Source organism: Fundulus heteroclitus, unplaced genomic scaffold, assembly GCF_011125445.2.
Source record: "Fundulus heteroclitus isolate FHET01 unplaced genomic scaffold, MU-UCD_Fhet_4.1 scaffold_236, whole genome shotgun sequence".
Lineage (NCBI taxonomy): Eukaryota > Metazoa > Chordata > Actinopteri > Cyprinodontiformes > Fundulidae > Fundulus > Fundulus heteroclitus.
The window spans coordinates 133,999-155,780 of record NW_023396647.1 but is presented as its reverse complement, the minus strand read 5'-3'; the positions used below and the strand labels follow the sequence as shown (position 1 = coordinate 155,780).

The following is a 21,782-nucleotide window of genomic DNA, read 5'->3' as shown; positions in this document are numbered from 1 at the left end:
GCAAATGTACCTGCTATACCTTTATGAATTTTAATTAAATTAAATTACATTTTAATTCAACAGTTGTAAAGCTAATGAAGTATATCTGTACTCTACACAATGAAAGGTTGAGCTAGATAATGCTACATTTATTTGCATGTTACTGTGTCAAAACAAAGTGATCAAAACAAAGCTTTCTAATGTGACTAGCAATCACAAGCAAGTGAATGACAGCTATTTATATCACCTCCATTAATCAACCCAGTCAGCTACTGACATGCTTTAATAAGCCGAAAAGCAAAAACTGATAACCTTTGAAACTACAGCAACGACAATGGATTATCAGAACTGATCAATAATACTTGGGGCCTCCTGCTGGTAAGGTGCATGTGGCAAAGCTCCTGTTAAGAAGGTGCCACATTTTGTTCTCAGTTTATTTGTTGTTGCATTAGTTTTTTCTAATGTCTTTAAACTCACCCATAATAGAAAACAAATCTTAGTCTACAACATTGTTCCATTTCAGTCTAGGTTGAAGCAGTTTAAATATTGATCCAGTCTAACCTTTAATCACAATTTTAAACAGCAGCTATTCTCCTTTTCATGGGGCTTTTGTAAAAGTACTTTTTTAAATTCCCATAAACAAAAACATTAAGGTAGGTGAACCAGGTTTAAGATGGCTACATTAAAAATACATCCAGAGATTTATAAAAACATGAATGTGCTGTTTTACATCTTAGAATGCCTATGCATTTGATCTGACACTCAGATTTTTAAAAATCAGTAGTAAATACTTTTTAAAGACTTTGAATTTGGAATCTTTAGCTTCTCACCTTTAGTAAAAGCTGAGCGACTGTGGCTTGATGGGTTGGGTAGTCAATCATCTTGCTACAGGTTGTGGGTTCAATTCCAGCTTCCCCTTGTGAAGTTGCCCCTGGGCAAGGTAGTTAACCCCAAGTTGCTTACCGAGCTGTGTATCAGTGTATGGATGTGAGTGCAAATGGGTGAATGTGGCTCTAGTGTACAGTGCTTTAAGTGGTCAGTAAGAGTTCAGTCCGTTTACCATTTTAAAAGGAACAAGTGCTAAATTAGTAGAAAACATAAATTAATAATATCATTTTCACCTTTGTTCAAAATAAAAAACCTCAAAAAACAATAATATCTTTGCTGTGTTTACAGGTTGGCATCTCTGAGGCTGAATGCTTGGATGGTAGCTGTCCAGCTCATCTACAGTGAAAAGATTCCTTTCTAAATATTTTGGCAAGGAATAAGAAACACAGACTTCCCTCATTCATGGATGAAGATAGAGGACATTTACATTCCCTAATTGAATGTAAAATAAATATGCTATATGATAGATGCTTTTAAATATGTAGTATGTACTTTAATGACTTGTTTATTTTCTTGTCTTTCAGAAAGAACTCCAAAAAGTGGTTCACTTATGGAACACCCACATCATTCTTAAGAGTAGAGATGCAATTGCTTCAAGTGGCCAGCCCTACATGCTGTACACCCTTCCACAGCTTTTTCTTGGACAAGATCATTTCAAACAGGTTTCTGAGCAAGCAGTGGAAACTTGCAAAGCCCAATGTCTTCAGAGAGGACCATTCATGTGATGAGAGTGTTCAAACTATCATACCTTCTGATGACAGAAAACTTTCTTCATGCATCGTCCACACCAGATGAGACAATTGAGTTATACTAATTTTTAAGAGCTTGAATAAGTACAAACTTGTGAGAGTTGTGATATTTGCTTGTAAAAAGATGGAAAAGTTTGTGCAGCAAATTATTTTTACTTGTCCAGAATGACCCTGTCACTTTCCCACACAGTCAGAAATAACCAGCTGGAGACCCCACAACCACTGAAGGCCAAGCAGTGAAAGAAATTCATATGGAGGGACAAAGAAGAAACAGACCTGTTTTCATTTACTCCCATGTACCTACACGTTTCATCACAATGTACATAACTTTTTGAATTTTGCTGCTAGGTGTTATATTTTGTGTGCTTCTGGTTGTGTATGACAGCAAATATATGCTGCTACATCTATTAGGACCACGCCCGCCGACAGGGGGGGACAAACGGGTCAGTTGTCCCGGGCCCAGGACAGAGGGGGCCCAAAACTGTTACTCTGACTCGCCATTAAAATGGTCAGGGTCAGTAAGCGCCCGCTGACTGCAGCGCCCACTGACTGACACTCTGCTGCTCCCCCTCCCCTCTCCTACATGGCTCAGCGGCGCCAGCCAATCAAGCACGCAGGCTCAGCCTGGCCCGCCCACTCTGCTCTCACACAAACTCAACACAAACAATCGCGCTGCTGAGAGAGACCGCAGCAGCGAAAAACATGAACAGGGAAAGTAGCGCCGTTTGGCTTTATTTTAATACCGTAAATGAAATCAAGCTGTATGTTTTTATATTATTTATCCCACAACAGGGAAATAAATAGGATTAAAGCAATAGGCAGATGCACACAACACGGACAAAATTACATAAGGATGGAAAGAGGTGGATTAGGGAAAAAACACTGAACATATTATTATTGTTATTATTATTATTATTATTATTATTATTATTATTATTTAATTGTAATAATAAAATAAAATCACAAAACCCAAAAGGTTGACAGTTTCATGATACATCAAGCTTAGGGACTGGCTGATATACAGCAGGTCAGAAAAGGCCATGGTGTGGCTGCAGTGCTGCTGTTCTCTTATGAAGAAAAGATCAACTAGTGCACTAAATTCAATAGATGGGTTAAAAATATCCAGTATAAAATACAGAGATTCCCAGGGCATGAAGTATACAGTTAAGTTGACTTTTTTTGGTGTGTGTGTGTGTGTGTGTGTGTGTGTGTGTGTGTGTGTGTGTGTGTGTGTGTGTGTGTGTGTGTGTGTGTGTGTGTGTGTGTGTGTGTGTGTGGTGGCGGTAGGTGTAGAGGGGGAGCCCAAAAAGACCCGGGCCCTAGCAAAGCTGTCAGCTGGCCTGATTAGGACAATAGCAAGAAATTTAACTTCACATTGTCTTGTAATCTATCATACAGGACAGAAACTATTTAAATTATAGATGTTCTATAAACGCCCTGCGACAGACTGGCGACCTGTCCAGGGTGTACCCCGCCTCTCGCCCAGTAAACGCTGGAGATAGGCACTAGCAACCCCCGCGACCCCATGAGGGATTAAGCGGTTTGGAAAATGGATGGATGGATGGATGGATGTTCTATAAACGCCCTGCGACAGACTGGCGACCTGTCCAGGGTGTACTCCGCCTCTCGCCCAGTGAATGCTGGAGATAGCCATCACCAACCACTGCATGAAAAGTGTGATTTTCGTCACTAAGCGGCACTGTAGATTGTCGTGGAAGTTCAGGTTAATGGCTGTTCACGGTAATTTGCAAGCAACACCGAAAACTGCCATGAATTGTCAGAAATTGACGTGAGCCTTGCTTCGCAGTTGTCCCCCTATCACCCCCCTCCTCCTAATTCTAGGGGAGGCTTTAACATGTAAATGAAAATGCTGTGAGCTATACAAATGCAAATCAGGGTTGAAGGGGGAGTTTACCCACGTCTCGCGTTCAACTCGCCTTCAACTCTTGGACGCGATCTACAACTTTCAGCCAGTCTGCAGACTGATGAGAAGAAACTGCTGATTGCTATCAGTGAACTGTCTCATATGAGTCAGTCGGTACTGAAGCAATGCCAAGAGCGTGGAAATGTTCAAGTTAATAGTTTTGGTTGGGTCATTCATGGTAAAGTAAATGAAATGGGGTTTAATGAACTAAAAATAAGTCCCACTGTACCTTTCCCAGATACTCCACCATGGGTTTTTAGGGAGGTGGCCACTGATTTGGGATTATTAGAAAAAAAACTAAATAATGACATGGACAAATACAAGGTGCAGAGTTATTTAATGGAGAGGTATAGTGAGGATTTAACTATATATACAGATGCATCTAAACTAACTGATAAAAGAGTGGGGTTGCTTATGTCATTCCAAATTTCAAAATTAAACATTAAAGTTTGAAAAAGAATGAGTGATGATTTAGCAGTTTACACAGCGGAATTGATTGCTATGTGGCTAGCTTTGCTTTGGGTGGAGGTCAATAGGCCAAGGAAGGCAGTAATTGCTTCAGATTCCAGCTCAGCTTTAATCAGTATTAAAACATTTCAGTCAAAATCAAGGCAAGACATTGTGTATGATATACTGCAAGCTGCAAATAATCTAATAAAGTCAAGAATTAATATAACTCTGGTATGGGTACCAGCTCATATAGGAGTAATAGGAAATGAGTTAGCAGATAAAAGTGGCAGCCAGCAAGCAGCTAGACATTCTAATATAGATGTTGAAGTGAACTACAGCAAAGCAGAAATTAAAAGTATGGTCAAAAACATAGTTAAGGGTAAATGGCAAACATTATGGGACGGTGGGCAGACTGGAAGACAGTTCTATAATATTCAGAATAAAGTGGGAAAGAGCAGAAATACAAACAGAAGCAAGGAGGAGGAGGATGTATTTTCTAGAATGAGGTATGGACACACACGTCTAAATAAAAGTTTGTTAATAATGAAGAAGCATGCTGATGGCAACTGTGAATTCTGTGGTAGTCCAGAGACTATAGAGCATGTTACTGTACACTTTAATAAATATCAGGAAGAAAGACAAAGACTAGTCTTACAATTACAAGGAGAACAGATGAGGCTGAACCTAGAAGAAATTCTGCAAAGAAACACAGGGAAAATTAGTGTAAACTATGCAATTGGCTTCCTGAGGAATACAGGACTAATTAAAATAATTTAGTATGATCTTTTTGTTTGTTTTGTTTTGATTGGTTTGTTTCGTTATGTTTGTTTGTTTGTTTGTTTGTGTTATTTGTTTGCAACCTATTAGGAAAGGTTAAACTCCAGTACCACACTCCAGTCCAGTTGGTGGCGGTAATGCACCATTAAAGTTAGTTGCCAACCGCCATAAAAACTGAAAGAAGAAGAAGAAGTGGACTGTCTTGTCAGCTTAATCAACATACTGCCGATATGAATGAGTGGTTACAGGAAGCAGTACGCCGTCTTCACAACTCGGACACAAACGGCAGGCGCTATGAACCGGAGCAAGGCGGTGACCTCCTATTTGCTCAGAGCAATATCTGCAAGTCCAGATTTACACGATGTTGATAAAGACGACATTGTGTGTAAGTGACTTGTTTTTACTGTTTCTCCTTCCTTGTTTAATGTTACTGTGACTTGCGTTTGATTTTTATTCATACCACTCTCATTTAATTGTTTTCCAGCCGCCTGTAAGACCTATTATGAGACGGTACGCAGGACAGTACGCAGCCAGAAAACTCATTGCGGACGGAAGCTGCGAAGAGTTCAGCTCGGAGTCGAGCGAGAAGAAAGAGGGTAAGACTTTATTTGGTGACTATTTTTCAGGTGCATTGATAGATGTGTTGTGTCCAATTCGCAGTGCATCCCATCGCACAGTACTGATTCATTGTTTTTTTTTACAGCTGGTGGAATCGAGACAGAGTGTGCTAGCGGATGACAAGGTGGAACTCTGGAAGTCCGCCACCATAGACCTCATGTCTGACGAAGAAGATGGAGTTGTTGGCGGGGTCTCTGGATGGATTGTACGGCCGCCGTCATTTCGTAGGCCGGATCTCTCTGAACTCTGTGTGAAGCTGCAGTCCCGGTTAGAGGCGACGCCGAAGTACAAAGCCACACACATAGGCTTCTGCACAACGGACCTGCCTCGGAAAGAACGCCGCCAGTTACCTACGACCCCGAGGAGGCAAACGGACAGTAATCCTCTACCCATGTGTGGGAAGATCCTCATGTTGTATATAGTTGTGTTTATTTTAATAAAGCTCTTTCTTTGCATAAACATCTTCCTGGCAAATGTTCATTTCCTCTATAAATTCATTCATTTCCTTGATGGTAGCCTAATAATAGTGTAGTAGCCTACATAGGATAACATAAATATACAGCATAATATGAATAAATAAATATATATATATATATATATATATATATATATATATATATATAAATAATTTATTGGGGATCTGCCAACCAATCAGCAGTGATTTTACTTGTTTGAAAGTAGTGGTTTCATCCAATACTAAGTAAGGAAATTCAAGCCTGGCCTGGCCACTTGTGGTTTTGCTGCCAATCACGAGTGATTTTACTTGTTTGAAAGTAGTGGTTTCATCCAATACTGAGTAAGGTTATTCAAGCCAAGCCTGGCCAGCCGCGCGGTTTCGCTGCATTCATATGCTAATTAGGGCCATTAGTACAGCTGAAACCTCTCCACATATGTCATTGTCCGGTTCTGACAATTTGTGGCACTGACAAACGGCAACAAGCGCGGGTTGCAAACTGTCGTCAACTGCTGAAAATGAGGGAGATCTGCGGTCGTTTACGGGGACGAAAATCTCACTTTTCATGCAGTAAACCCTGGTTTAAGCGGGCAGAGAATGGATGGAGAATGTTTAATAAACCACACCACTGCTCCTCATAATCAAGACATACATCCATCCATCCATCCATTATCTATGCATGCTTATCCCTCATGGGGTCGCAAGAGGTGCAGGTGCCTACTAACTGCAGCTGTCAATGGGCGAGAGGCGGGTTACACCCTGGACAGGTCGCCAGTCTGTCGCAGGGCAACATATATTGAAGATATACTTTTCATATTTATAACAGCAAGACTCTTGTACTTCTCTGTTACTGAACACTGAGACCCAAGTCTTACGTACTTTGACAGTGATGATATGGTCAAATTAGTTGAAAAATAAAGTGCCTATGCTTATGTTGAGCATGAAAACTTTTAATGAATCTTTGGTAAAAATCCATTCCAAAATAAAGTGTTATGTTTTGTGATCAAACCAACTCATTCTCAAATGTTACATCAACTCACAGAAGAACATACATTAAAAGTACAAGTGCTGTGAAATATCCTTTTGAAAGGAAGTTCTCTACCTCCAGAAGATGACTTAACTAGAAAATTATTTATGTGTATTTAAGAGGTGGATACATGGATCTCAAAATTGAACATGAGAAAATCCTTATACATACAACAGACAAAAGTCTTTATTATAAATCAGGGCACTATTATGCTCAATGCATTTATATATTTTACAATCAACTTTGAAGAATATAAAAGAAAAATCATGCCCTGTGGAAAGAAAAGGAAAATAAGTATAGTTCAACACATGTTTTAACATTTTTAAATGAAAGAAACTTCATATCAACAGCAATAATTTGACTTCAGAAACTTGTATTTCACAATGTTGTTGGAGTAATCTTTTTAACCATTTTTTTTTGCTCTATATCTTTTTTTGTCAGCAAAAGCAAAAGCTACCTTATTCTATTGTGGCTCACTGTCATATGTTCCTCACAAAATGTTTATTAAACTTTATGTTTCTGAGTCAAATGTTAAGCTTTCTTCTGAAATGTATTACATAGTGGTATTACCTGCACCAAAACATTTTACAATTTCCATGACAAATAGCACCTTTTCCATGAAAGAATTCTAACAGTTTTCCCTTTTTAGATCTTCTGTTAGGAAGAATAGTTATTTTGCTACACTTAAAATGTCCCATTTTTTGCTTCCTTTGGAAAACCCACTCTCCTTGTTCCTCAATTTTCCTTGCATAGCTGCTTTCCTTCATGTTTCCATCCTAACTAAACCCGTCTTGTTTTTCTCAAAGCCAGTTTGTTCCTTAAATATGATTTTGGGTTTTTATGAGTTGCATCGGAGTTTCTTGGTCATGTTTTTAAATAAATTAAGCTACTTATCCTTATCTCTATATCTTTTTGTCAGCCAATTTCATCAACATTTATAGAATACATTTGCAGTCACAGGTCCTGTTTACACGGACACAGTACTTAAATGGTGTAATTCCCATGCCGCACCACCACCCTAATTTTTCATGTGTCTGAGCAAACACACAAACTCTCTGAGCGTTCACTTGACCTCTGTGAGCAACATCACACGAGTAGAATGAGGGTACATTACGGCTGTCCAAAACCTGATGTTATATCAAGCTACATGGTTTAATAAAAGAATCAAACTACAGCAATAATTTCTCTTAGGCTATTTAGTTTAGATAAAACTGATTTAGCCCGATTACATGAAAAAGACAAAATTCTTGGATTTTTTTAAAGAGCTGTATAGCTTATTTCTATTTCAAAGTAGGGGTGCTACTAAGGAATAACAGAGATGTGCACATCTTTCAGAGTTCCAATCTTATTTTCATTAAATTATTTCCATTTTCTGCAGTGAGATTTAGCTCAAGCATGTAGTGTTGTGAAGCCTCTCTTCTGTCAGTCTGCTCCAGGGCAGCTGTGGCTACTAACATAGCTCACCACCATCAGGGTGTGAATGGGTGAATGACTGACCAATGTAAAGCACTTTGGGGTCGTCAGATGATTTATTTCAATATCCTCAGCCACACATCGCTTTTCTAATACAACGAGGGAACGCTCTCAGTACTGAACAATTTCTTTGTGCTGCTCCTTTTTTATATACCAACAACGGCTTTTTAATAACATAGGAGACTGTCAGAAATGTTACTGTTGCACTCAGTTATAGTTTAAAGTTGTTTCATAGTCAGAGACCCACAAGCTTAACAGAACTTTATAGAATAAATGCAATAATTTATTCTGTGTCAAATTTTGGCACTTCCATTTCTACTTTTCTATTCAAATATTTTAGTTTCCATTCACCTATCCCCCCCCCCGCTCCCGCCAACACTGTTAGGGTTACTGCACATTTCTTCACTTAAATAACACTACCTTTTCTTCAGCTGGAAATATACATATAGCCTATATGATTAATATAAAGGGAAGTTGGAACAAATTAAGCACTTGAGTTGACAATGTCAACTCATTTTTAGAAGGATGGGTGACCAATGCTGGCAAAAAGATGAACATATCAGTTATTCAATAACTGACACCATTCCAATATTTATTGCATATGTTAAATATAGACAATTAATGATTTAGTTGAGTATGTTTAAACATAAGAAAACTTAGAACTTAACCATACCTAATTAAATTTCATCAAGATTGGCTGCCATGTCCTTTCAATGTTTTTTTAAATTAGTGTTAAATTAGTGAAGTGTGAGAAAACAGCTTTCATTCTCCATCAAATAACTTTCAAATCGAGCCAACTCGCCTTCCAGCAGCAACGGCAATATTTCTTATGGTTAAATATTCTCCATATGCCTTCATTTAAATTTTCTAAGCACGTTATCTGCATTCCATTGATTAGGGCTTCTTTCATGCTCGTGCTCGCGATGAAGTCATGGTTGGTTGGTCACTGAGTTTAGTTACCTGACTGATATCACCTGTTCTGAAACCGAAAACCCGAGTATGACAGAGGGAGGAAGAACTACTCAGAGCAGCAGCTTTTTAATCAGCGTAGCTCGGTAATTTTTTCTTTAATGGAGTCCAGAACAAAGACGCAAAGCGCAACCTGCCCAACTATAAAGGCGTCTGCCCCACCCACCAATCAGTGGTGCGCTCAGATCAGCACTTGCCGCTCACAGAGCAGGACAGTGGAATACCATTTCATCAGAGTTGCAAAATGGTACAAAATAACTTGGTTTATTATTATTTTGTTTAGACTTCAGCTTGGATTTTATTTTCTGCGCAGCATAGATTTGTTGTGCGCGCTGAAGCCAGATACCGTGTGTGATTGCGCACGCGCGTAGCTTAGAGGAAACACTGCGCACCACTAGTAGTGCTGTGATCTTTGAAACTCCACATCAAATTGCCCAGAAGAAGAAAACATCGGGTAGAGTACTGTTTCAGCTGCAAACTCTTCTGAATAAACCCACAGCTATAGCTGAAAGTCCCCTAAAGCAACAGCTAAACCTTGTAGTTTATAAATGGACAGTACAAACGCAATGCAAACCTATTTTCATTGTGTAAACAGAGCCACAGACAGTACTACAGTGCTGCAGGTGTATTCAGTATAGAGTTGTTAACTATAAATAATAACTATCGAGTTGATCAGCTTTCAATTAGGCTATTTGCTTTATATGCTTGACTTACCTTGTCACTCCTCAGTGCAGAAATAAATTCCTCCGATAAATGACAACTTCTTAAAAAGAAATAAAGGGACTCCCTCTGTCTCTACATGATGACACTTAAATATCCCGCGAGCGAATGCTGAGTTATAACGCTTCCGCAGCAATGACTGTCCTTTTGACATCTGAGATCCTGATCTCGTAATTATGACATATTATCTCATAATATTGAGATCATGATCTTGTGATTATGACATTTTATCTCATAATTTTGACACATTATCTCATAATTATGACATCTTATCTCATAATAATGAGAAAAGATCTCATCACGCTTCCGTAAAATTCAGAGGTTTACTGGGACACAAAAAAAACTACTATTGTTTTTACCGTGTTTGCCAGCTGAGTGAAGTTCTGTTCTGCATCTTTAAGAATGTCCCCCACTTTGAAGATAGGGCAGTAGATGTCAGTTACTTTGTGAAAGTTACACTTTTTGATGTACTCTTTAGTTATTGATGGAAGAAAGTTCCCTCTGCAGAAAGACACATCAGCATATCAGAATTTATGATAAATTATTATCATTATCATATTTAAGAAGGCTCTGTTACCCTGATATCACCCACATTCTTGGTGCTACAACTCCAAACTGCACAACTTGAATTAACAAGCATTAATTGCACTGAGTTATATGTTTTGTTACTGAAAAGTGCTTTATAAATAAACGTGCCTTGCCTTGTGGTCCTAATTAATATGCATTCACAACTGTATGGTCAGCTTTGCCCACAGAGAGTTGGGTCGCCAAGAATGTATGTTGATACCAGATGTGGACAGATCAGACAGAAGGGTATTGTACTTGGTGTAGTTAAAACTTGGAAAACGGATGCTGTTCTTAATGAAGACTGTGAAGTTCTCCACATCCTCCATGGGATTACTGAGAAGAAAAAAGCAGAGAAAAAGACAAATATGTTTATTCTTCTGAAGCCTCAGAGATGGAATTTTTGAGAATAAAATATATTAAAATGTATTAAAATAAATGTATTTAATCTAAATATTTAAAATAAATATATATAAATTCATAAAAATATATTAAAATTAAAAAAGTCTGGTTGCCTCCGATTTAAGCCTGTTTGCAGTTTCGATGAACCAATAACTGACAATTTTCACAGGCATATACTAAAATGCTAATTAAAATAATACAAAGTATTTGTACTATTCTATATAGAACAGTTAACTCAATAGTTTTACTTCACTAGTTTGTCCTTTGCCATAATAAAACATACTTATTGTAAGTCAATCTGTAAAAAGAAACTAAAGACTTGAAATTCCAAGACAGACATATCAGATAGAACACCCAACTAATGTTGGAATTCTGACTTGAAAAGTTCTTCACCTGTTCCAGGGATTAAACTGGCGAGGGGCAACCCCCAGTAGAAAAGGCAGATGGACACATCAGAAGCAATTAAGATTTTTATTACTCAATTCTAAGCAAAATTATGATTGAAACTCCCTTTTCTGTTGTGAAATACCAGTAGCCTTGACGTCCTGCTCAAAGATTAATACAAATAGTAAATTTTTGATCTATTAGACAATGCTAAATTAAATAAATTTGTCATACTGCTGGTCCTGGTTCGGGCCTGGTCTGTCTCTCTCTCTTCTCTGCAGGGTGTGACGGGCAGGTGTTTTGCGTCCCAGCTAATTAGGTGCCTTCTTAAGGAGCTGAGACCAGGAGCAGGGCGTTAGTTCTTTCTCGCTACCAGCGTGGTACTTGACCAAATTGCCTTTTTGACCAAAAGCGTTCCGAGCCAGATCTAACTCTGTCTTCTGTATTTTTCCTCCAAAGAACCACCCAAGCAACCGAACCTTCAAACCTGGACCTCCGTCGACTTTCGGATTCCTCAAGCCACCTGTCAGTCACAGCCCCTGCTCCAAGAATTACCTGCCTGTCCACCCTCCAACGCACCAGCATCAGAAAGGGGATATATATATATATATATATATATATATATATATAAAGCAATATATTATCTCACGTCTCTATGGTGTCGATCTCTGCAGGGCACCACCCTTTAATCTCACACATCCTGGTGTCGTTCTTGAAAGGAACACACTTCCCGGTGAAAATTCCTAGACAAGGGGAAAAGAAAATGATAGAGGAACTCCAAAACAAAATCTAACGTAATGACATTTCATATTTTATATGGTAAAGAAAAAAATTAAAAGGCATAAAAGTTAAATCTGAAAATACATTACCATATCCTCCTGGTTTGTTACGACGTTTAATGCAGTCGCTGTCTTTGGTACAGTTGTATTTCTCAGTCTGAATAGCATAAAAATATTTCAACTATTTATTTTACTCTATAATTAGATAAAATCAAATAAATATGTTCTGAAAGAACTCCTAACTCACTCCTTGCTAAACATTGTTAATCTTTTATGCATCACTGGAAGAGGTTAAAAAAAACTCAAAAAATGTAAATCATTGTGACTTTGACTTAACAATAAATTCTGTAGCCAATATGTACTTTTCTGATTTAACAGTTTGATACTTGAGGTGAAAGATTAGATTTTAATGTGGGCACGTCACAAATCAGCATCTTTGCACTTGCCAAATGGTTACATTAAGTGTTGCAGTACTATTTTATGTATTGTATACTACATGATTTTAATATTAAGTTTTAAGACTAAGTTTGCATTTTTCAGAGTAATTGTTGCTTTGATAAAGAATAAACACTGTGTGAATTCACAAGATACCATCAAAAGAACACTAAATTACTCGAGTACTCTAAACCTGAGGTTCCCAAAGTTAGGGCCATGGGAGCTAGCAAGGCAATCCAAGGGCGTCACAAGATTACATCCACTCAGCCTAACCCCTGGGGCTGGGACTTATATAAATGGCGCATTTACATGGAATATACCTTTTAAAATGAGAAAGTAAACAATTAAATACCATTTTGAAAACAAATTATTAAAAAACACATAATAATTTTACTCCATATCTACTTATTTCATGGCTCCTGTGCAGCAGTACACCGTGAAAGCAAAGCAAGTTTATTTGTGAACCACTGTGACAAGACAATTCAATGTGCTGTACATGTACAGAACAAATAAAACATTATTGAAAAAAGTACATTGCAGTTGAATAGTAGCAGCAGGTCAAGATATAAGATAAGTTGGACTACAGACTTCAACCTTAAAATTCAAAGGCAACTCTAAACAAATAGGTTTTTAACCTTGATTTAAAGAAACTCAGGGTATCTGAACTTTTTAGTTTTTTGTGAGTTTGTTCCAAGTAAGTGTAGCATAATAACTAAATCCTGCTTCCCCGTGTTTGGTTTGGGTTATGAGTATGCCGAGTAGGTCTTCTGGCACGGTGATGGTTGATACACTGGCAACACGTTAATATGTCACTGTATGGGGAGGCACTTTTGAGCTCCTGAGAGTGCAGTAAAGGATATTGCATCAATTCCTGTGTTCTGTTGTGTCTTTTTGTGGTGTGGATTGTGGTTTGGTGTTCCAGACTCTCTCGGTTTTATCTTAAATTTCTTCACTTTTGGGAAAGAGTTTACTTTTTCTCGTCGTGGTAAGAGGGTTAGACTTCCTCACCTATCATTCCATTAGCTTCTCTTTGTCTAAGTCTCCCCCTCTCTCCTGCTCTCTGTGTCTGATGTTCAGTTATTCCTCTGCACCCTTAGTGATAACAGTACGTGTAATAAATGTAGTGTTTTTTCAGCTTTGGAGGTGAGGGTGTCAGAATTGGAGGCTTGGGTCTTCGTTGTTTAAAAACCAGCAGGTACCCATGCAGCTGGGCTTTCAGGCCGGTTGGGTGACAATACGCAGGAAGCAGAGCTCTAGATCCCAGTCCCCGGGTTACCACCAACCTCTCTGCAATTCTTACTGATCTTCCCCACTCAGCAACACACCCACTGATAAGCCATATGTGGTAATTGGCAGCTACATAGTCAAGTTCCTGCCGGGGGTCAGAACGGGTGACATCAAATCCTACCTGAAACTGCTGGCTAAAGTGCAAATACAGTACAATTGTTATTTATGCTGGCAAACACCCGGTTACACCAGTCGGAGGTCACTAAAGTTAGCGTTGCTTCGGTGTGTAAGTTTGCTAAAACAGACTCCGTAGTTTTCTCTGGTCCCCTGCCTGATCTTACCAGTGATGACATGTAAAGCCACATGTAAAGCATCATTCAACTGCTGGTTGTCTAGGTGGTGTCCTGAAAATGACATGGGCTACATTGACAGGGAATTTTTCTTTCCACTGTCGCTTCATGCTTGCTCAGTATGAGGGATTGCTGCAAAGCCATGGACAATGCAGACGACTGTACCTATGAGTCTACACTTCTTGAGGAGGAGTGAATGCTGCTTGTCAAGACTTTGATGCAATCAACTGGGTTCCCTTAGACAGGAAATGTTTTGACCAATCTGTATAATCTGACCCAATGTGTATAATCTGATTGAATTTGACTTTGGAAAGTGCCTTGAGATGACATGTTTCATGAATTGGCGCTCTATAAATAAAATTGAATTTAATTGAATATGTAGTTTGTTGTTGCAGTTATAGTGAGGCATTCAAGGTGAGCATTGGTCAGTCTGTTTCTCTGTTTCCTCTTTATAATAATCATGGTTGAAAATGTTGACTCACATGTGTATGTGCTAATGAAGAAAGACATCACCTTCTGTACAAGTGGTTCTAAGGTGGGAAAGACTGCTTCAGAAATCAAGCTCCAGAAGTGGCCAACACCTACTCTGAGTTTAGCTGGAGAATGTAATTTGCTTGCAGGTCAATTATTTCACTTTCAAGAGAGGCACGACTGTTAGGGCAGAGCTATGTCATGTTTGGAGTAGGACAGGGTATAGCCACATGAAAGGGATTTTCAGTTAGATTAATTTATGTTCATTCACATCACTGAATTTGGATTTAAACTCCCCATTCAGCTCTTTCAAAACTTCAACAAAACCACTGTAGTTGAAGTGCTCCTGCAGAGTGGGGTCACTTGTGGTTGTTTCTTGAATCTTGGGAAGTGGGTGAGGTCTTTGTCAGGTATCCACATAGCAGTTATTTTATTCTGGAATGCTCTGATTGCCTCATCATGTCACTTGGCAGCTTGTCTCTCCCCTGGAGCTGCAAATTGAGATAGTTCAGGTGACTGAAAATATCTGTTAGAAAAGCCAGCTGTATGATACAGTGTGGGTCTTTTAAATCAGGCTGGTGTTTTCCTTTACTGTCCAAGAAAGGGCAAATTTCAAGCAGAAGGCTGAGAAACCGTTCAAGCACCTTTCCACAAGACAGCCACTACTTCACTGTGCATCGCTAAATCATTGTACTTTGTGTTAATATAATCTTCAATTAACTGTCTGAAATGCCTGTTGTTTAGTGCTCTTAAAACAATGTAGTATGTCACAGGCACAACAGTTTGCATTACATTTTGAAAGTTATTATTTCTGAGCTTTGATACAAGTGCCTGCTGATGGAAAATGCAATAAAAACTGAGCATAACTGAAATAGATCCTCTAATTTATTCACGAGGTCAACAAGACCCTTCTCTTTGCCTTGCATGCTTAAAGCACCATCAGTACATACACTTGCAAGTTTGTACCAGCTGAGATGGTTTTGCTCAAATAAATTCAAGAGTGCATTCAGAACATCCTAGCCTCTGGTTGGGCCAAGAAAAAGAAGCAAGCCCAACATTTCCTCCTTAAAGGTGTTTTCTTTGGGCAACCTCACCCAAACACACAGCTCACTGCATGAAAAGTGTGATTTTCGTCACCATGCGGCACTGTAGATTGTCGTGGAAGTTCAGGTTAATGGCTGTTCAAGGTAATTTGCAGGCAACACCGAAAACTGCCGTGAATTGTCAGAAATTGACGTGGGCCTAGCTTCGCAGTTGCCCCCGTATGACCTTACCTGACTCCGCCAGATAGATTTGCTCCGCATATCCATCTGGAAACCTTCCGTTGAAGTAATTTTGGGAAGGGGCGAAAATACTGGTTAGCTGATTGGCCTATGCTGGTGATAGACGGGCCAAATAAACCAATCAGATTCGTCGTCGCTCGTAACAGAGCAACGACGAAAACACAACCACAAGCCAAGCTACTCTTGCTGCTGCAGGTAAAGGCTCGTTAGCTCAGCAAAGAAATGCTCTGTAATTCCGATAAAACTCGCTCGATAGCCGCGCTAACGCTAGTTTCATCGGCTGAAGCCGCCATGTTCTTTAGACTGAACTGACGCGCTTCCCGTTGTGTCACACCTCAACCCGCCTCAAAGCCAACGCTGATTGGACGTTCGTTTGGTGAACGGCTCCAAATTTTCTTTAACGGAGGGTAGCCAGACTGATCTGCGAGTGAAACCTTGAAAGCTCGCGAGATCAGGATGGTCTCACGAGGCTACGTATGACCCCCCTCCTCCTAATTCTAGGGGAGGCTTTAACATGTAAATGAAAATGCTGTGAGCTATACAAATGCAAATCAGGGTTGCAGGGGGAGTTTACCCACGTCTCGCGTTCAACTCCCCTTCAACTCCTTGGACACGATCTACAACTTTCAGTCAGTCCGCAGACTGATGAGAAGAAACTGCTGATTGCTATCAGTGGACTGTCTCATATGAGTCAGTCGGTATTGAAGCAATGCCAAGAGCGTGGAAATGTTCAAGTCAGAAGTTTTGGTTGGGTCAGTCAGGTTAAAGTAAATGAAATGGGGTTTAATGAACTAAAAATAAGTCCCACTTTAATGGAGAGGTATAGTGAGGATTTAACTATATATACAGATGCATCTAAACTAACTGATAAAAGAATGGGTGTTGCTTATGTCATTCCAAAATTAAACATTAAAGTTGGAAAAAGAATCAGTGATGATTTAGCAGTTTACGCAGTGGAATTGATTGCTGTGTGGCTAGCTTTGCTTTGGGTGGAGGTCAATAGGCCAAGGAAGGCAGTAATTGCTTCAGATTCCAGCTCAGCTTTAATCAGTATTAAAACATTTCAGTCAAAATCAAGGCAAGACATTGTGTATGATATACTGCAGGCTGCAAATAATCTAATAAAGTCAGGAATTAATATAACTCTGGTATTGTACCAGCTCATATAGGAGTAATAGGAAACGAGTTAGCAGATAAAAGTGCTAAGCAAGCAGCTAGACATTCTAATATAGATGAAGTAGTTGAAGTGAACTACAGCAAAGCAGAAATTAAAAGTATGGTCAAAAACATGGTTAAGGGTAAATGGCAAACATTATGGGACGGTGGGCAGACTGGAAGACCGTTCTATAACATTCAGAATAAAGTGGGAAAGAGCAGAAATACAAACAGAAGCAAGGAGGAGGAGGATGTATTTTCTAGAATGAGGTATGGACACACACGTCTAAATAAAACTCTGTTAATAATGAAGAAGCATGCTGATGGCAACTGAATTCTGTGGTAGTCCAGAGACTATAGAGCATGTTATTGTACACTGTAATAAATATCAGGAAGAAAGACAAAGACTAGTCTTACAATTACAAGGAGAACAGATGAGGCTAAACTCAGAAGAAATTCTGCAAAAAAACACAGGGGAAATGAGTTTAAACTATGTAATTGGAATACAGGAATACAGGACTAATTAAAATAATTTAGTATGATCTTTTTGTTTGTTTTGTTTTGATTTGATTGGTTTGTTTCGTTATGTTTGTTTGTTTGTTTTATTTGTTTCGATTAGGAAAGGTTAGACTCCAGTACCACACTCCAGTTCAGTTGGTGGCGGTAATGCACCATTAAAGTTAGTTGCCAACTGCCATAAAAACCGAAAGAAGAAGAAGAAGAAGAAGTGGACCGTCTCGTCAGCTTAATAATGTAGAACAGATTACTAGATCAATGTGTGCTTCTGTGCTTTTTTGTTTCTCTTGTTGTGTCTCTGTTCTGTCTTCTGTAACCCCAGTCGGTCGAGGCAGATGACCGTTCATACTGAGCCCGGTTCTGCCGGAGGTTTTTTTTTTCCCGTTAATGGGTGGTTTTTCTTCCCACTGTCGCTTCATGCTTGCTCAGTATGAGGGATTGCAGCAAAGCCATGTACAATGCAGATGACTCTTCCTGTGGCTCTACGGTTCCCCAGGAGTGAATGCTGCTTGTCGGGACTTTGATGCAATCAACTGGTTTCCTTATATAGGACATTTTTGACCAAACTGTATAATCTGACCCAATCTGTATAATATGATTGAACTTGACTTTGTAAAGTGCCTTGAGATGACATGTTTCATGATTTGGCGCTATATAAATAAAATTGAATTGAATTGAATTGAATTGAATTAATACTGCCTATATGAATGAGCGGTTCACTCAACTGCAGAATTCGGTAAACTCCAGGTTGCTGTCCATAGAGGACAAGTTGGCGGCTCTGCAGTCGAACAACTGTGCGGGAGAGACTTACTCAAAGAAGAGAAGACGGGTGCAGAATCCCAAGCTTGCGGTAAGAATATGTTCGGTGACTGCTAGCTAAGCTAAAAGTAGCCTAGCCTAAAACTATAGCTAAGATTAGCCTAGTAGTCTTGCAAAAGAACAAGCTTTATTAAAGTGTATTTTCATTTACAGGAAGCAGTACGCCGTCTTCACAACTCGGAGACAAATTGCAGGCGCTATGAACCGGAGCGAGGCGGTGACCTCCTATTTGCTCGGAGCAATATCTGCAAGTCCAGATTTACACGATGCTGATAAAGACGATATTGTGTGTAAGTGACTTTTTTTTACTGTTTCTCCTTCCTTGTTTAATGTTACTGTGACTTGCGTTTGATTTTTATTCATACCACTCTCATTTAATTGTTTTCCAGCCTAGCGGATGATGAGGTGGAACTCTGGAAGTCCGCCACCGTGGACCACATGTCTGACAAAGAAGATGGCGTTGTTAGCGTGGTCTCTGGATGGATTGTACGGCCGCCGTCATTTCGTAGGCCGGTGTTGTGCACAATTCTGTTCCCCCGTGAAAATCTGTTTCCCCCGTGTCGGGAGCGAGCTTTGCAGCCGTTTTCCCGGCGCTTCTAGTTGATTTCTCTGTAAAACAACTCGTATAATCATGTTGAGTTTAATTTAATTTCAGTTTAATCGGCAGCTGTTTACAAAATTGTAAAATAAAAATAAATAAACGAGGTCTTTCAGACATCTCCCAAAAACTTTGGGAAATAAAGAGCAAATGTTTCTTAATTCTCAAATTATGTGTGATAGCATGTAGTATACTAGAAATTTCCTTAATCCAGTAAACTGTCATATTTTACATTACAAAGGGATGTACTGAGAAGTCTACACTCCTGCGTTTTCAGGAAGTCTTAGGCTGTTTCTCAATTCACAAGAACGCGTTCTTGTGAATTGAGAAACAGCCATAATGTTTGTGTCCTGCTATCAACCATCCTCCTTTTTCAGCAATGTAAAATCATAAATACACACTACGTGCTGGAATAGTGTTTAATGGCTTACTTTTAATTGTCAGGTTAAAGTGACAAAAGTTGGAAAAAGACCGTTTATCTTGCCATTTAAAATGACACAAAACAGCGTAAGAAGACCTCGTTTATTTATTTTTATTTTACAATTTTGTAAACAGCTGCCGATTAAACTGACTGTTACAACCTTGACATGATTATATGAGTTGTTTTACCGAGAAATCAATTAGAAGCGCCGGGAAAACGGCTGCAAAGCGTGTTCCCGACACAGGGGAAACAGATTTTCACGGGGGAACAGAATTGCGCACAACATCTGATCTCTCTGAACTCTGTGTGAAGCTGCAGTCCCGGTTAGAGGCGACGCCGAAGTACAGAGCCAAGCACAGTAAGCGTCTGCACATCGGACCTGCCTCGGAAAGAATGCCGCCAGCAGTTACCTACAACCCCGAGGAGGCAAACGGACAGTTCACGGGGTTGTAATTTTTGGATCCTCGCGTTGTATATACTTGTGTTTGTTTTAATAAAGCTCTTTCTTTGCACAAAAGAAAGAGCTTTTTGGCAAATGTTCGTTTCCTCTATAAATTCATTCATGTCCTTGATGGTAGCCTAATAATAGTGTAGTAGCCTACATAGGATAACATGAATATACAGCATAATATGAATATATATATATATATATATATATATATATATATATATATATATATAATTTATTGGGGAGGATCTGCCAACCAATCAGGAGTGATTTTACTTTTTTGAAAGTAGTGGTTTCATCCAATACTGAGTAAGGTTATTCAGGCCAGTCCTGGCCGGCCGTGCGGTTTCGCTGCATTCATATGCTAATTAGGGCCATTAGTACAGCTGATCGCTCTCCACATACGTCATTGTCCGGTTCCGAAAATTTGTGGCACTGACAAACGGCGACAAGCGCGGGTTGCAAATTGTCGTCAACTGCCGAAAATGAGGGAGATCTGCGGTAGTTTACGGGGACGAAAGTGTCACTTTTCATGCAGTGGCTGAGCATTATCGGAGACCCAGAAAAAAGAGTGGGGAGCCGGATTCCACCAGAGTGACATTGGCTGAGGAACCTATGCAACTGGGAACAACCTAGTTGACCTAGTTGTCAGTTTGGTACTGCAGAGGCTGTTGAAGAACCAGTTAATCATGAAAGCTGAGAAATGTCAGTTCCACATTCCATCTACAACCTTCTTGGGCTACGTCTTTTAGGGTGGATCTTCAAAAAACTCAATGGCTGAAAGTCCCGCTTGTCGCTGTTGTTCTGACGGTTCAACTATACCAAACCCCCTTACCACCCTGGATCCAGGAAGATCAAACCCGATGCCTCCTCCCAACAGTTTTCTTCAGATGATGATGATTCTCCACCTACTACAGTCCTCCTATGACATAGATACCATCTTCTGTGATCTGGAACTTTGTATCCAACAAGCTCTTGCCGACAAACTGGATCCCGGGGGAGGCAGGTCTGGACATCAGATCCTGTGTCACTCAGTGGGTTCATTATTCTCAGGTTACCCTCATTCCAGCCACTCCATTGGCCTTTTCCGCCTATACTTCTGGCGGCCATCCCTCAACTAGGATCAATGAGTATGTTGCAGCCTGTCCTGTATGCGCTAAGAACAAGAACTCCCATAGACCTCCTTCTGGACTCTTGGGGCCTCTTTTGCAGAGGTTTGGAAAACATCTGAAGTCTGTGTGTCCTGGCAGCGAGGCGAAGGGAGCAGAAGTCCAGAATATGACCAGGACATGACATCCTGTGTCAACGTTTGTGGAGCTGTTCCCAGAAATAAGAGACCAATGTCTGCCAAAGGAGGCTGGAAGCAAGTGGACACTGCTGGGTCCCGGCGCAGACCAATGGATGCACGTAGAATCTTATTTGTAACACACACCCATCTGTGGGATATAAAATGCATGTACACTATGTTGTAATCAGAACTCTAGCTCACACCCGTTGTATGCGTGAGTATTTGAAATAAATGGGTTCTCCAGTTGGCAAGCAGAGAGACCTCGTTTCCCCATGTCTTCTTTCCTTTTTTGTACGGTTTAAATAATCAAGTAATCTCCCACATAATTGGTGAACCCCGATGTGATACGATAAAAAGGAGATCCTCTTCCCCAGATGGCAGGTCCTTCGGTGCAAGATGGCCACTTTGCGCCGGGACACACAGACACGGAGAAAGACAGGGGGGAAGTGTAAATGTTTTTTTTATACTGCTCTCTTTCTTTCTCTGTTTGTTAATGACAAAAATTGCCGCCTGTGAGGTTTGATTTGGGAAGAGTGTGTTTATTGAGGGTTTGACAATTGGGAGAGGTCATCTCTCTGTTTTGCTTTCTGTCATCCACGTGAGGAAAGAGTTGT

General features: G+C 39.8%; 1 protein-coding gene across 1 annotated transcript in view; it reads right to left on the bottom strand.

Annotated features, from left to right (window-relative positions):
• p2rx3b (purinergic receptor P2X, ligand-gated ion channel, 3b) overlaps positions 1-21,782 on the bottom strand; it is a 159,147-nt gene that overhangs the window by 80,974 nt on the left and 56,391 nt on the right. Inside the window, exons 4-7 of the mRNA XM_036129850.1 lie at positions 12,248-12,314; positions 12,028-12,121; positions 10,851-10,928; positions 10,388-10,529 (exon numbers count right to left, since the gene is read on the bottom strand). Of these exons, the coding sequence (XP_035985743.1) occupies positions 10,388-10,529; positions 10,851-10,928; positions 12,028-12,121; positions 12,248-12,314 (381 nt within the window). The remainder of the gene's footprint in view (positions 1-10,387; positions 10,530-10,850; positions 10,929-12,027; positions 12,122-12,247; positions 12,315-21,782) is intronic.